The 14,189-nt window shown below is 51.8% G+C and overlaps 4 protein-coding genes across 5 annotated transcripts; all 4 read left to right on the top strand.

Annotated features, from left to right (window-relative positions):
• The first annotated feature begins 54 nt into the window (after positions 1-54).
• On the top strand, positions 55-4,464 carry cct3 (chaperonin containing TCP1, subunit 3 (gamma)). Its single transcript, XM_085901474.1, has 14 exons — positions 55-191; positions 1,314-1,375; positions 1,459-1,509; positions 1,584-1,646; positions 2,009-2,105; positions 2,288-2,405; positions 2,475-2,661; positions 2,730-2,879; positions 3,135-3,267; positions 3,343-3,424; positions 3,501-3,681; positions 3,781-4,026; positions 4,133-4,264; positions 4,334-4,464. Exons 1-14 carry the CDS (start codon positions 164-166, stop codon positions 4,424-4,426), a joined length of 1,623 nt encoding a protein of 540 aa, XP_085757600.1. The 5' UTR covers positions 55-163; the 3' UTR covers positions 4,427-4,464.
• A 536-nt stretch (positions 4,465-5,000) lies between these two features.
• glmp (glycosylated lysosomal membrane protein) lies at positions 5,001-7,362 on the top strand. The gene is made up of 7 exons (XM_085901057.1): positions 5,001-5,148; positions 5,524-5,688; positions 5,761-5,859; positions 5,947-6,102; positions 6,240-6,458; positions 6,618-6,892; positions 7,062-7,362. Exons 1-7 carry the CDS (start codon positions 5,059-5,061, stop codon positions 7,228-7,230), a joined length of 1,173 nt encoding a protein of 390 aa, XP_085757183.1. The 5' UTR covers positions 5,001-5,058; the 3' UTR covers positions 7,231-7,362.
• Positions 7,363-7,674: 312 nt separating this feature from the next.
• Positions 7,675-11,546, top strand: bop1 (BOP1 ribosomal biogenesis factor). Its single transcript, XM_085900604.1, has 16 exons — positions 7,675-7,841; positions 8,234-8,392; positions 8,467-8,523; positions 8,631-8,785; positions 8,855-8,972; positions 9,043-9,144; positions 9,206-9,418; positions 9,503-9,664; positions 9,728-9,808; positions 9,881-9,950; positions 10,173-10,305; positions 10,394-10,571; positions 10,648-10,939; positions 11,005-11,089; positions 11,157-11,264; positions 11,336-11,546. The coding sequence occupies exons 1-16, from the start codon at positions 7,728-7,730 to the stop codon at positions 11,487-11,489; spliced, it is 2,181 nt and encodes a 726-aa protein (XP_085756730.1). The 5' UTR covers positions 7,675-7,727; the 3' UTR covers positions 11,490-11,546.
• A 143-nt stretch (positions 11,547-11,689) lies between these two features.
• Positions 11,690-14,168, top strand: ntaq1 (N-terminal glutamine amidase 1). 2 transcript variants are annotated; one of them, XM_085900607.1, is made up of 6 exons: positions 11,690-12,206; positions 12,883-12,982; positions 13,090-13,140; positions 13,213-13,361; positions 13,460-13,580; positions 13,653-14,168. In XM_085900607.1, exons 1-6 carry the CDS (start codon positions 12,148-12,150, stop codon positions 13,662-13,664), a joined length of 492 nt encoding a protein of 163 aa, XP_085756733.1. In that variant the 5' UTR covers positions 11,690-12,147; the 3' UTR covers positions 13,665-14,168. The 2 variants fall into 2 exon arrangements, with proteins under 2 accessions (XP_085756733.1, XP_085756732.1); XM_085900606.1 differs by having other exon boundaries at positions 13,460-13,584; positions 13,653-13,971.
• The last annotated feature ends 21 nt before the right edge of the window (positions 14,169-14,189 follow it).

Below are 14,189 nucleotides of genomic sequence, written 5' to 3'. Positions count from 1 at the left end.
TTGGATTGACCCCATTGGTTGGCACATCCGTCGCTGACAATTCCGCCCGCCCCTTCAAGAAAGCCCTCCCACTTGTCGAGTGGAATCTTCGAGTCCCGTGGAGCCGGTCTACGCGCTTTCTACATATTTTCTTTGTCTCCCGGCCTTTATCTTTTTCTCCAAGATGTTTGGCCAACAGGTTCTTGTTCTCAGTGAGTAAACGCTCCGCTTGCTATGTCAGACGTCGTCCCCTAACACCGAATGGCCCGCTCGGCTAGCCGCACAAAGCGCTCTGGCACGTGCTAAGCTAGGCGAGCGAGGTTAGCCGCGTTAGCATGTGCCCGTGGTACCAAAGAAACCCAGCCATTCACTGTTTAGCGGTCGGCCTAGCACTTGTGCTCATTTTCAACGCGGCGTCAAATGTTCTTTGGTTTTACGGGACCGAATATAACGGCCGAGCCACACCTTTGCTCTCCGCCTTCCAAGCGTTTAAGCATTTGCGGCTGCTAACTACGTCATTGGCGGACATTGGGAGTGCACTTCCTTGTCACGTGGTCAATTGGTCCAGTTGTTGGAGTATGCTGAGAGGTTATCGGCTCTCAATATATCTCAAATGCGTCATGGGAAGCATCGTGCAACGATAGTCACTGGGCAATCAAATGTGGCGACGTACGGGTGGATCCGAGGATTGAGGGAGACATAGTGGGGGGGGCAGGATTAGCACTTCCGCCTCACAGTGCGGGGTTTGATTCCGGGCTTCGGCCTTCCTGCATGTAGTTCGCATGTTCTTGTGTATGTGCGAGTTTCCACCAACGTTCTCAAGACATAACCGTTTCGGGATGTACCCCGCCTAGTGCACAGACAGCTCAGATGGGCTCTGGCACGCCCACGACCCGCTTTAGAAGTGGTTTGGTGCGAGCCTCTGGGAAGTGGTTACTCCCACCGATGTCACTAGAAAGAGTTTGAATAAATGAGCCAAAGTGTGTTTAAATGTCACCAATATGCTAAGAATTAAGGAAGTTATGACATTTTGAAGACTTCCAAAAGCAGGCCAAAATGTCCCCTTGTTTAAAATTCTGAACAATGTGACTGAGGCTGGGTCAGTGTGTATATAAATTCTATTTCTTTTGCTGTACATAGTTTGAATGAAATGAAACAAATGATTTATGTCATTGAAGAGCAAGCTGCTATGATTAGGGACTAGAGCATGACTATGCAAATGCAGCGGCTGTGGTTGACAATCCTTACTCCCTGGTCATTACAAACTAGGTCCACGCTATACAAGATGCTAGTTGTAGGATCTTGCAAAGAATGACTAGACTTGTTGTCTCCAGACCAGAATGTTAAGAGAGAATCTGGGCGGAAAGTCCAGACGGGAAACATCAACGCAGCCAAGGTAAGTTCATTTGGTATTAAGTAGTTGTTGTTTTTTTACATGCAACTTAATGATGACCATCGATTGAACGTCACACGTTCCAGACCATTGCTGATGTCATCAGGACGTGTTTGGGCCCGCGGGCTATGATGAAGGTGAGCTACAGTCCGATCGCCTGTAAAGCAGTTATAATACTAGCGCCGCTAATATCGGTTGCGTGTTTTCGTAGATGCTGCTCGACCCTACCGGCGGAATCGTCATGACCAATGACGGAAACGCGATTCTACGAGAGGTGAGCCTCATCATGTATCTCGTGTAGGGTCGAGTGGAACAGGGACCATCTTTGAGCTTCTCCCAGAATCGTTTAGAATCTCTGTGCTAAATTGTTGAGTTCTCGTTATCCGCCAGCAAGAAGCTCAAATGAAGAAGGACCGTCGAAAATGTTGCACATTGGGAGAAGGTGCGCCGCCGCGCCCTTCTGCCGCCAAAGCTGTGATAGTGAAAATTAAAGGACAGAAGTTCATACAATATCCAATCATTATGAACCGAAATTGTGTCGAAGAACCTGAATGCGCAGCAAAACTATCCAAATTCGAACGATGCCCAACCCACGTAGTTGGGCTGTTGTTTATGACCGCATCGCCACGATTACAGATCCAGGTGCAGCATCCCGCGGCGAAATCCATGATTGAGATCAGCCGCACGCAGGATGAAGAAGTGGGAGATGGAACCACATCTGTCATCATCTTGGGTAAGAGGAGCGAGTGTGTGACCTCGCGCATTTGCCTGCCTGCCTGTGCCGCGTGGGTTCAAAGCCAAAGTTGCTGATCGGGTTTCTGTATGCGCAAACATCTCGCATCATCGCTTGGTTGACATCCGCTTCTTCAAATCCCGGCGACTGATTTTGCCCATATTTGCCAACGTGCGCGCAAGCTGGCGAGATGCTGTCAGTGGCCGAGCAGTTCCTGGAGCAACAGATGCATCCCACCGTCGTCATCAGTGCCTACAGGCGGGCTTTGGAGGACATGTTGGAAACGTTGAAGGAGATCAGGTAGGTGCACATTCGCCGGGCTTTTACGGCAGCAAGCTGACTGGTCCACTTTGGGACGCGCCCCGGCAGCGTCCCCGTGGACACAGCCGATCGCGCCTCCATGCTGAAGATTGTGCACTCGGCCATCAACACCAAAGCCGTGAGCCGCTGGTCCGAGCTGGCGTGCGGCATGGCCCTGGACGCCGTGCTTACCGTGGAGATGGAGGATAACGGACGCAAGGAGATCGACATCAAGAAGTATGCCAAAGTGGAGAAGGTAGGCATGCACCCAAGGGCTGGCTCCAGCTCAGGCCAGGCCGCTCTCCTACCATGCTTGCGCCGCAGGTTCCGGGCGGCATCATCGAGGAGTCGTGCGTTCTGAGGGGAGTGATGGTCAACAAAGACGTGACACACCCGCGCATGCGCCGCCTCATCAAAGAGCCCCGCATCGTCCTACTTGACTGCTCGCTGGAGTACAAGAAGGGCGAGAGCCAGGTGAGCGCCAACGCAAATTATGACCGGATTGATTTTCGGCTCAGTTAAGTCCATCCTCAGCCGATCTTGTCATGTGATGACGAGTCGGGCCCGACGCCGTTCTTTGTAGAAAATCCCCGTCTGATTGTCTTTCTCGGTCAAAGTGGGATGTTTGTCTCGGGCGTCTCCCGCTCTGGCTTCCCAGCGCGGCCCGAGCGTTCCGCCAATCTTTGCCGTCGGCCTTTAATGGCACGCCGCTTGTCTCGGTTTGTGTAGACGGACATCGAGATCAGCAAGGAGGAGGACTTTGCCAGGATCCTGCAGATGGAGGAGGAGCACATCCAGCAGATGTGCGAAGACATCATCCGGCTCAAACCTGATCTTATCTTTACCGAGAAAGGAATCTCAGGTGGGTGCACGCTGAGCTGCTGCTGCTGCCGTGTCTTCTTATGAGGAGCCTAAAGTTATGGCTCTGCCACCTCAGACCTGGCCCAGCACTATCTGATGAAGGCCAACATCACTGCCATTCGCCGTGTCCGGAAGACTGACAACAACCGCATTGCCAGGTAGCCTTAGCGTAGCCTCACTGATAGCCGGCCGGCCGGCCGGGGACCGAAGCCTCACCGCCCCGTGTCACCTCAGGGCGTGCAACGCGCGCATCGTCAGCCGCACTGATGAGCTGCGTGAAGAGGACGTGGGCACCGGAGCGGGGCTCTTTGAGGTCAAAAAGATCGGCGACGAGTACTTTGCCTTCATTACTGAGTGCAAGGAACCCAAAGCCTGCACCATCCTGCTCAGGGGGGCCAGCAAGGAGATCCTGGCGGTGAGCGCCGCCGCCGCCACCTCGTGTTTGCCAAAATCTCAGCGTGTGACGCAACAGTGCAGTGCGCTTTGAAAATGGGAGCCGGCCGCATGTGCACAGGAGGTGGAGCGCAACCTTCAGGACGCCATGCAGGTTTGCCGTAACGTGATGCTGGAGCCCTGGCTGCTACCCGGAGGGGGCGCCGTGGAGATGGCCGTGTCCAAGCGCCTGATGGAGCGTTCACGAGCGCTGGTCGGCGTGGAGCAGTGGCCTTACCGTGCCGTGGCCCAGGCCCTGGAGGTCATTCCCCGCACGCTCATCCAGAACTGCGGCGCCTCCACCATTCGCGTGCTCACGTCACTGAGGGTAGGTAGGCAGTTGAATGGTTGCGACGTGCTGACGGAAGGTCATTCGGAGCCCTCCGCTTTGACGCGTACACTTGGGTTGCCTGAGCGCGTTTGACCTTTTGCAGGCCAAGCACACGGTGCAGGACGGCATCTCGTGGGGCGTGGATGGCGAGACAGGTACCCTGTGCGACATGGTGGCTGCCGGCATCTGCGAGCCGTTGGCCGTCAAAGCACAAACGTACAAGACAGCCGTGGAGGTGAACGCACCATGCGCCGCATTCGCCTTTTATATCCCCGCCGGCCGTCCTAACCTGCTTTCTCTGCAGACGGCCATCTTGTTGCTGCGCATCGACGACATCGTGTCAGGTCACAAGAAGAAAGACAAAGATCAGGCCGCGGGAGGACCTGGCGCAGAGTAAATTCAACCGGACGCTCAATAAAGTTACAAATTGAAGCCTCACTGTGTGATTGTCGAATGATTGCACATTTTTCCACTTTTTGTCAAACGTCACTTCACTCCTTGAATCGCTTTGCCTTGAAGGGAAAGAGACAATTTGCTTGTTTGGCCAATGCTTTCCAACTTTCACAGATGGTAAAAAAAAAAAACACTAACCCATAAAACATATCACCAAAAGTGTTATACTCTTGATCTGATAGAACATCTTTTTTTCTTCATTTATTTTTGTCCGCCAAGTTGTTGGCGTAGATCGGCAAACAACCTTACATTCTATTTGGCATAGGTCATATTTGGGTCAATTGGGTAAGTTCTCATTCTATGGGGCATTTGAGCTAATTTGGTCAAATATGATCATTCTTGACCTCAAATTACACTGTAAGTGGAGTTGAACCCCCAGCCCTGAAAATTTGTCCCAATGCATTCCAAACCTCTGCTCATTACAGAGCTGCAGTTTTTCCCCACACATTTAAACGTTTCTTGGGACGTCACACGATCACAGGCTGTTAACGCATCTCCCGTGACGTCTCCCGGGGGCGTGGCTTATGAGCTCAGCTGACCCTTTCTGATCTCACGTGACAAGTCACCACAACAAAGATGGCGGCCGCTCCGCATATGTGGGCCGCTTTGGTCTTTAAGATCTTTTCGATGCTTTGTTCGTCGGAGGCGGCTTCGTACACCAGAAATGTAAGAAGACTTTTTGAACCTCTTCAACATTTTGTCTTGATTGAATCGAAAAAATATTTTCGACTTTCACCACATTTAAATTGTTTGAGCGAGTCGAAAAAACATTTTCTACTTGGACCACGTCAACATTTGTCTCGTACTATGACAAACTTGCCCAGTGGTTTGTAATTAAATTACATAAAACTTCGCCGTTTATTTGGTTTGTGCTGTCACGTGCTCGACAAGCAACTCGCGATTGGCTATGATAGAGCGCTGGGTTGAAAGCGGGAAATAGGCTGACTATGATGCCGTCACCAATTGCCTATGTGGTTCTTGATGACGCCATCAGATGTCTGAGGAGTTGATGGCGAATGTTGCTTGTGATGACATCACCAGCTGACCGTGGAGTTGAACCCGGGCTCGTTGGGCCCACACCCTGGTGGCGACCTTCTGCACGTGAGAGCGGTGGGAGACAACGACACGCTGCATTTTCTGTTCTGCAGCCAGGGGACGCCCGCGCTTCTTCTGGTCCACACCAACGTCACTTTCTCTAATGTCTCGGTACGACCGGATCCTCACACGTGACGTCATCACGACTCAGTTTGGAGGCACTCCAACTTGTTCACTTTTCAGGTTGACTGGCCAAGATTCTTGAGCCGCAATGGCAGCGGCAGCCTGCGGGTGGAGCCGGCGAGTAGCATCCTTTCCAGGACAGCGCTCATCTTCAGCAGGGTCAGTGCTCCGTGTGTGTATATTTATATATATGTGTGTATTTAAAGAAAAAAAAGTTCTGATAGAATGCTCATTAACGTGTTTCAGCTGTTGGAATATAACGACGTCAACAACACGATGGAAGTGCCCCTTGACCTTTTCCCACCTTACCAGCTACGTAATGTCACATGGTCGGCGATGGAGCTGTCGGGGGCGGCGGCTCGACTGTGCGGCGCTGTGGCTCAAGGATCCATTTGTCTGCACGTACGTCGCGCAGACACAAATCTCCACGTGGCGAGCATAGTCGCTGCGTTAGCCGACTGCTACCGAGTGATTTTGACCGGATGAACCATCAAATGCATCACCGATGATGCCAACAAAGTATTTGTTTTGATGGGTAGCTGACAGTGTTTGAGCGAGAGGGGCGTGATGAGATATGGCCCCGCCTCCTCCACACGGCCAACACCTCCCAGGTGGCCGTGCAGCTGGATGGCTTGTCGCCGAGGTCGGAGAGGTCACGTTTCTTCTTGGAGCTGCAGGCAGTGGGAGAAGCATCCCCCCTCAACGCTGTCGAGGTTCATCGCTCCATCGACGACGAGTTCACGCCTTCTGTCTTCAAGGTACGAGAGAAAACTCACAGTAGGGATGACTCGAGGAACAGAATTGCCGCACCTCCCATAGACACTTCTTCAGCCAACGACGTAGCGGCTGAGCTACTCCCGGAACCGATCTCAGCCATCCCGTCAGATTTGCGTTGTGTCCACGGTCTGCCCTCTCAGGTGTCGGAGTGGACGTCGGGAGACGAGGGGAGCTCGGTTGAGGAGCGCGGCTTCGTCCTGTGGAAGCAGGTCGCGTACCGACGTTCCCCGCCAGCGCTGGAAGACGCGTCGCCGTGCCGTCACTCGAATCCACGGCGGCAGAGCGGCCGGGCCTTGACGGAGGCCGGGGGTTTGGCGCTGGCCTTTTTCGCTGCTGAGGACAGCGTCTTCGGACTGAACATCAGCTTCGGTGTGGCAGGCGAACCTTTCTACAACGCCACCAAGTTCCTCAGCTGGTTGGTTCTACCCCGGCAACTTTTCTCATTTCTTTTCTAACAATTCAATACTGACTGACTTTAATTTTGCGTCTCAGTCACCCTACTCACGAAATGGCGACGTTGAAAATTTTGAGCGAGCTTTCAGTCTGAAGAGACTGAACGAATCCATTTTGTTGTCGTTGGGCAGGACGGCCACGGTCGGTGTGGGCCTCCCCCCCGCCGACACCTTCTCCCCGCTCGTGGTGGCCATCATGGCGGTCGGGCTCGGCGCACCGCTCGTCATGCTCCCGATGGGCGGAGTCTACATGTGCCTGCGCAAGAGATCGGCGGTGACCGGCTACGAGCCAATCAACTGACGGGTGGCCGATTCAATGTCAGAGACTCTTAAAGCCACTTGATTTGGCATATTTTATTGTTTTTAGAATTTCCTCTTCCCCTGTTTTTTTGTTTTTGTAAATACAAATAAAATGATCATGTTGATCCTCACAAAACAAAGGCCCTTCCATCAAAATTTGTTCACAAACATTTGGGGGCAGGGGGGGGCGGGACAGAGATGACACAGATGACATGACTTCTATTTTTTTTGTATGTTTGCTATTTCTTGCAGCCAGTCGGAAAGGTAAACGAGATGTTTTGTCCCATATTTTTATTTAATATGTTATATATATATATATATATATATATATATATATATATATATAGATAGATAGATAGATAGATAGATAGATAGATAGATAGATAGATAGATAGATAGATTTGTGTGACGTCACTAGTGGGGTTTGTCGTTGGCCGCCGTTCCAGTGTCAATAAAGTTTTGCGTGTGACGTTGCTTGATTCATTCACGTGCGGTACGATGGCGGACACGCGGAGTACCAACGTGGATGAAGACACATCGAAACTTCCAGAAATGAATCAAAAGAAGACGGAGAAAAACAAGCGGCATGCAGAAGACGACGAGCACGAGGAGGTGAAGCGCCAACGCGAAACACAACCGGAACGTATCTAGCTAGCTAGCGGCTATCCGCTAGCATGTGGTTCCGAAAGGCAACCAAAGGCTGCAGATGTTGCTGAACTGGAGCGGCTCGCTCCAGGTTGGCTCCAATCAAGTACCAACCCGGCTCCAGTCAAGTCTATTGAAATGTTAAAAAGCAAATGAAAGAAAAGAAACCAAACGTCAAAGTTTCCCACATGGTTGAACGTATCCACGCCTCAAGTTATCTTTGCTAACTTGATCAAACTTCGAATTGTCTTGATCGACGCATGAAACACTGTCGAGAAGCGCCTACTGTGCAAACTGTCACACAAATTTGAGTGACATCCGTTCAATGTAACTACACGTGTGCTGTTTACATGTTGCAGATGTTCGGTGTCAGCGTTTGCAACGAAGAAGACGAGGAAGGGTCAGTGAGTGAGGAAAGTGTATATTCAGGACTTGAGGATTCGGGGAGCGACAGTGAGGGGGATGAGGATGATGCCGAGTTTGGCTTGTGCAAGAATGAAGCCGATGAAGCGGAACAGGTAGCGTCACTCGTCGTTCTCCCCGCAGCATCTCCCGCGTCTGCTTATTGCTTCTATTGTGTATCCATTTCCAGAAGAACGGAGGAGACCAAAAGAAAGAAGAGTATGAGGTTGACTCGTCTGACGAAGAAGTGAGATGTTTTCTTAATCTCATCAAATCACAGCCATCTTGGTTCCCCGGTGTCGGAATGATAAAGTAGGAGCTCATCTTTTGGCCGTTTTTTGTCATTGTCGTCAGGACATCAGGAACACAGTGGGGAACATTCCCATGGAGTGGTACAAAGACTTCCCTCACATTGGGTACAATTTGGACGGCAAGAAGATCATCAAGCCCATCCGGAACAAAGACGAGCTGGACCAGTTCTTGGAGAAAATGGAGAACCCTGACTACTGGTGAGCCGCCGGCGCGGGAGCTTGGAGGTCGCCGGGTGTAGATGACGCTAACGTGTGGCTTGTGCGCAGGAGAACGGTTCACGACAAGCAGACGGGAAGCGACATTGTGCTGTCTGATGAGCAGGTGGAGCTGGTGAAGAGGCTGCAGAAAGGACAGTTTGGAGACGCCAACTTTGACGAGTTCCAGGTAAGGCGCTCTCGTCGCTTGGCCTCCTCTGGCCGTTTGCCACGCTAACAGCTACTCTGGTGGCCCTCAGCCTTCGGTGGACTTCTTCACCAACGAAGTGATGCTTCATCCCGTCACCAACAGGCCGGCCGATAAGCGTAGCTTCATCCCGTCGCTGTTGGATAAGGAGAAGGTAATGTACAGGTGCGCTGGATGAGTGGTCTGGCGGCGTGACACTTGCCGCCCGCTTTCAGGTCTCCAAGCTGGTCCACGCCATCAAAATGGGCTGGATCAAGCCTCGCCGCGTGCGTGACGACAGCCAGGGCCGCTACTATGACCTTTGGGGCAAGGAGGACTCCTCTCTCCTGGCCCAACACAGGATGCACCTGCCTGCACCCAAGAACCCGCTACCCGGCCACCACGAGTCCTACAACCCTCCGCCCGAGTACCTGTTCACGGACGAGGAGGTAACGTCCGCCGGGGTGCGCTCGCTCCGTTCAAGTCTCCGCAGGGCAGCGACATCATCGCTCCGCCCTCGACCTTGTCTGCAGCGTGCTCTCTGGGAGCAGCAGGACCCGGACGACCGAAAGCTGCCCTTCGTTCCCGCCAAGTTCTCCAGCCTCCGGCAGGTTCCGGCCTTTCCACGTTTCATTCACGAGAGGTTTGAGCGCTGCTTGGACCTTTACCTGTGTCCTCGCCAGAGGAAGATGAGGGTAACGCCTTCCCCCGCCTCGCTACAAATGGCCGGGCCGCGCGCTTACTAAGCTCTCCCGCAGGTCAACGTGGATCCGGAAGACCTCATTCCGAAGCTTCCTAAACCCAAAGACCTGCAGCCCTTCCCCACCACGCAGTCGCTGGTACGTCCACGCACGCACGCACGCACCCACGGCCCGAGATGAGGTATAACCGCCATGTCTTCCTGTCTTCAGATTTATCATGGTCACAGCGCTCTGGTTCGGTCCATCAGCGTTTCTCCATCGGGACAGTGGCTTGCTTCAGGTAGGTCACTTGCCGGCGAGCAAGCAAGAACGCACGCTCTTTCTTCTCCATACGCTATCGTTCCATCAGTTCTCCCGGTTTTTACGAGTCGTCCCACTACAAATGGGCCTTCGTGGCTCCAGCTTGCGGATTGTCTGACCGGCTCGAGCCGAGTCGGGTCGAGACTCGGCTCGGCTTGAATGACTGGCTCTCTCGCCTAAGAAGCTGCCACTCTACTTTCAGGAAGTGACGATGGCACCGTAAGGTTTTGGGAGATCAACTCGGCTCGCTGCGTCAAGATAGTCCGGGTGGGCGGAGCTGTGAAGAGCGTGTGTTGGAACCCCAACCCGTCCTTATGTCTCCTAGCCGTCGCCTTGTGAGGCCCCGCTCTCGCCGGATGACAGAATGCCTTGCCCCCGGCCCATCTGACTCTTGGAAGACCATCTCCGTCCGTTTCTCTACAGGGACTCGCTGGTGGTGATCTTATCGCCCGCGCTCGCCGAGCGACAGGTTGTCTCGTCCTCTGAACGCCTGCTCGTGGCTCACCTGGAGGCGGAGCCCGCGGCGGGGCCCGTGACTTGGAGCGACGTGGAAGGCGAGGAGCACCGCCAAGGCCTGCGCTTGAAAATCCAACATCCCAAAGTGCGGCTTGCTCGATTGAGGCAAATTGGGCGAGGATTCGCGTTATTGCTGTCTCACAGAGGATCGTTGTCCCTAGGCCGTCAAGCAACTGGCGTGGCACGCCAAAGGGGACTACCTGGCCTCGGTCATGCCGGATCACTCCAGCCACCAGCAGGTCTTCATCCACCAGCTCAGCACCAGACGCAGCCAAAACCCCTTCCGACGCAATAAAGGCCTGGTGCAGTGCGTATCCTTCCACCCCATCCGGCCCTACTTCTTCGTGGCCACGCAGCGCAACGTGCGCATCTACAACCTGGTCAAGCAGGAGATGAGCAAGAAGCTGCAGGCCAACTCCAAATGGATTTCCAGCATGGCTGTCCACCCCGGAGGTGAGTCACGTCAAGCACTCGCCCAACTGATGCGCGTACCTAACACCCGCGCGGCCGGAACTCAGGTGACCACGTGATCTGCGGAAGTTACGACTGCCGACTGGGCTGGTTTGACCTGGACCTCTCCACCAAGCCTTACAAGATGCTCCGGTAGGTGACACGCTAAGCCCCAGGTCCTCCCTGGGCCGACTTTCACCGTTGCACCGTTTCCTACTAGACACCACAAGAAAGCAGTGAGGGCCGTGGCCTATCACAGACTTTACCCGCTCTTCGCCTCAGCGTCCGATGACGGCTCAGTCATCGTCTGCCACGGGATGGTCTACAAGTAACTACGCGCATACTCTTTGACAAGTTTCACGCACGTACCCACACTAACGCTGCCTCTTTTTTTTTCAGTGACTTGCTGCAGAACCCGCTCATTGTTCCAGTCAAGGTTTTAAAAGGTCACGTGGTCATTCACGAACTGGGTGTCCTGGATGTGACCTTTCACCCCACACAACCTTGGGTCTTTTCATCGGGAGCGGACAACACCATCCGGCTCTTCACCTAGTGGCCCCCTCCTACCTGCATTGCTTTTTTACTAAACATTTTTGGAGGCTCTGCTGAATGATTTGTTTTCTCTTTTCAAAATCATCCGTTGACTGCGAGACAATGAAATTACACCTAAAGTTTGACGTGGAAGGAAAAAAGTAGCTTTTTTTTTTCCACTAGAGCACAACTTCAAAGTTATTTATCACATGGGCCTCCAAGAGAAGCTTTGAAGTTACATTTGAAATGGGATAATCACATTTACAGCAATGCAAATCTACATTTATTGCTGTCTGGAGTAAGCGACACGGGTCATTTTATTTTGAAAGGTGATCGGTTCTGGTGTGGAATTGAAGAGGAAGCTTGATGTCATTGAGACCAACGACAACTTAAAAAATTGTCCCACATCCCAAAAACATGCCTGGTTGCCCGATTGAAGTGCCCCCCGCCTACTACCCGATGACGGCCGGGATAGGCTCCAGCATGCCCGCGACCCCCGTGGGGACAAAGCGGTTCAGAAAATGGATGGATAGATATTGCGACAGCTTTGGCAGGAAGAAAACTAATGATGGGCTGGTTCACACTTCAATACAGTAGGTGGCGGTAGTGCACCTTGAAGCTGGTGCACCCTGCCATAAACGACAAAGAAGAAGTTTTGTCCGTTTTTGTTTTGGAGGAAAATGACAGAAGACAGAATCACGCCGGGTCGAGACGAGTGTTCTTATAGCAGCTGTTACTGGTAAAAAGAGTCATTCACGTCATTGCCCGACATTTCATCAAGACTAGAGTCACATGTTTACTTTCTGTGTATTGCTCGTCCACATTTGATCGAGTGCGATCGGTCACCATTTATGAACCTTCCCACTGAGCTATTGACAGGTGGCTTAGTCTAAGTTGAGACCAAAATTCGACAATTGGTCTATATTTTAGCCTGACTCGAGACTATTAAAAATAATTAAATATTCAATACAAAAATAATCAAGTTGTATAAACGGCGGCTAAATGTTGAATTACTATATTTCAGCTCAATGTCAGTGTAGTTTTTGATTTTGATTCTAGTTGGATGACTAAATCAAAATCTAATTGAAACGCTCTGGACAAATGAGTTAAAATAACTGAATCATGTATATTGACCCAAAAATATAACTACAAAACCAGATCCGAGTTAAATCAAGTATCAGCTTGCACAAATGGCGATCGGTGACAGTAGCCTGAATCTTAAATAAAATTCATGGACGAGATCGTACTATCAGAGGATGAATTTCTTAATGACGGTCTTCCCGCTAGGAGGCAGCGAACGCGCTTAAATGTAAGCTAGTGATGGAGGATATCAACTTTCGAAAAGATCGTGCCCACGTTCATGCAACACAAATAACCCCAACGTTTTAGCTCACCTCCCTCTTTTACCTTTGCAGTGAAGAAAACGTGTGGAAACTTTGCGAGTTGGTCCGTCGGGAGAGACGTGCGCCTCTCCAAGAACTTTTTGTGGTGTTCATCTCTAACCACAACAGAACGGTGAGACCGCAGTCGTTTTATACGGGCGGCCGATGCGCTCCCAAAAGCTGGACGTGAACACGTTCTGGATGATGGTTTGTCCTAAAACGTGGCGATTTTGCTGCCAGGTCCCGTTGTGGAAACAGAAGTCGGCGTGCGGAGAGCGGCCCGTCGTTTGGGTAGGACAGCGTCAGGCGATGCGCTCGCTCCACGCGATCCTTCCACGCGAGTAAAGTGTGACGTCTGTATAGGATTATCACGTGGTTCTACTTCACGTCCGGGCCGGGTTCGAGGCCACCGTTTACGACCTGGACTCCGTCCTGCCGTTCCCCTGCGATCTGAAACTTTACGCCGCCCGCGCCCTGCGTACTGATGGGAGCCTTCGGCCCGAGTACCACAGGTAGCCGCCGCCGTTGCCCGAGCCGCTCAAATAGGCCTTGGAAAGTCGAGGTAGGAAGGAAGAAGGAATGCTCCTTGACCTCACTTAATGTCACGCAGGAAATTGCGTGCGGTCCCCGCCGACTGCTTTCTGTTGAACTTTGCCTCGGACCGGTCGCACATGAAGAACGCTGATGGGTCCTGGAAGATGCCCCCGCCGCCATACCCCCCAATCTCCACTGCAGGTCAAAGTTCATGAGTAGAAGACGGGAACACCCTCCATGACCTCTGTTGTCATCTTTTTCTTATGCAGACTCTCACATGAATCTGGACGACTTTATCTGCATGGATCCCACCCGTGGATGGGGCGACATTTTTACTTTGGACCACTTTCTGCGGCACTACGTGAAAGACTCGTTGTCATAGTGTGTGCGTGAGTGTGTGTGTCTGTGTGTGTATGATGCCATTGCGAAATGTGTTTAACATATTTACCACAGTAAAACAGGTTTTTGACATTTTTCACGTGGGACTCTGAAGGCAAGATTGTTTCACAATAAGCGCAATAAACAGCAGTCTGGTTGAATCTCATCTGAACAACGACAAAAAATGTGAGCCGAGTAGTGAATATATAGAAGTGCGCTGCCGTCACACCAGAAAAACACATGATCAATTTCATGATGGAATCTATTGCATTTGGCAAAACAAGACAATGCCTGATCTGGTTCAGGTGATCGGCAGAGGCTGATGACGATGTTGCACCTCCCCATCCTTTTTCAAAATATTTCTTTGTTTTAACATTACCATTATTATACTATAGTGCAAGTAGTTTTACTTTATGAGACATGAAAAG

This window comes from Syngnathus leptorhynchus, chromosome 20 (assembly GCF_054491065.1).
Source record: "Syngnathus leptorhynchus isolate UIUO chromosome 20, UIUO_Slep, whole genome shotgun sequence".
Taxonomy (NCBI): domain Eukaryota; kingdom Metazoa; phylum Chordata; class Actinopteri; order Syngnathiformes; family Syngnathidae; genus Syngnathus; species Syngnathus leptorhynchus.
This window is presented reverse-complemented; position numbering and strand designations above follow the sequence as displayed.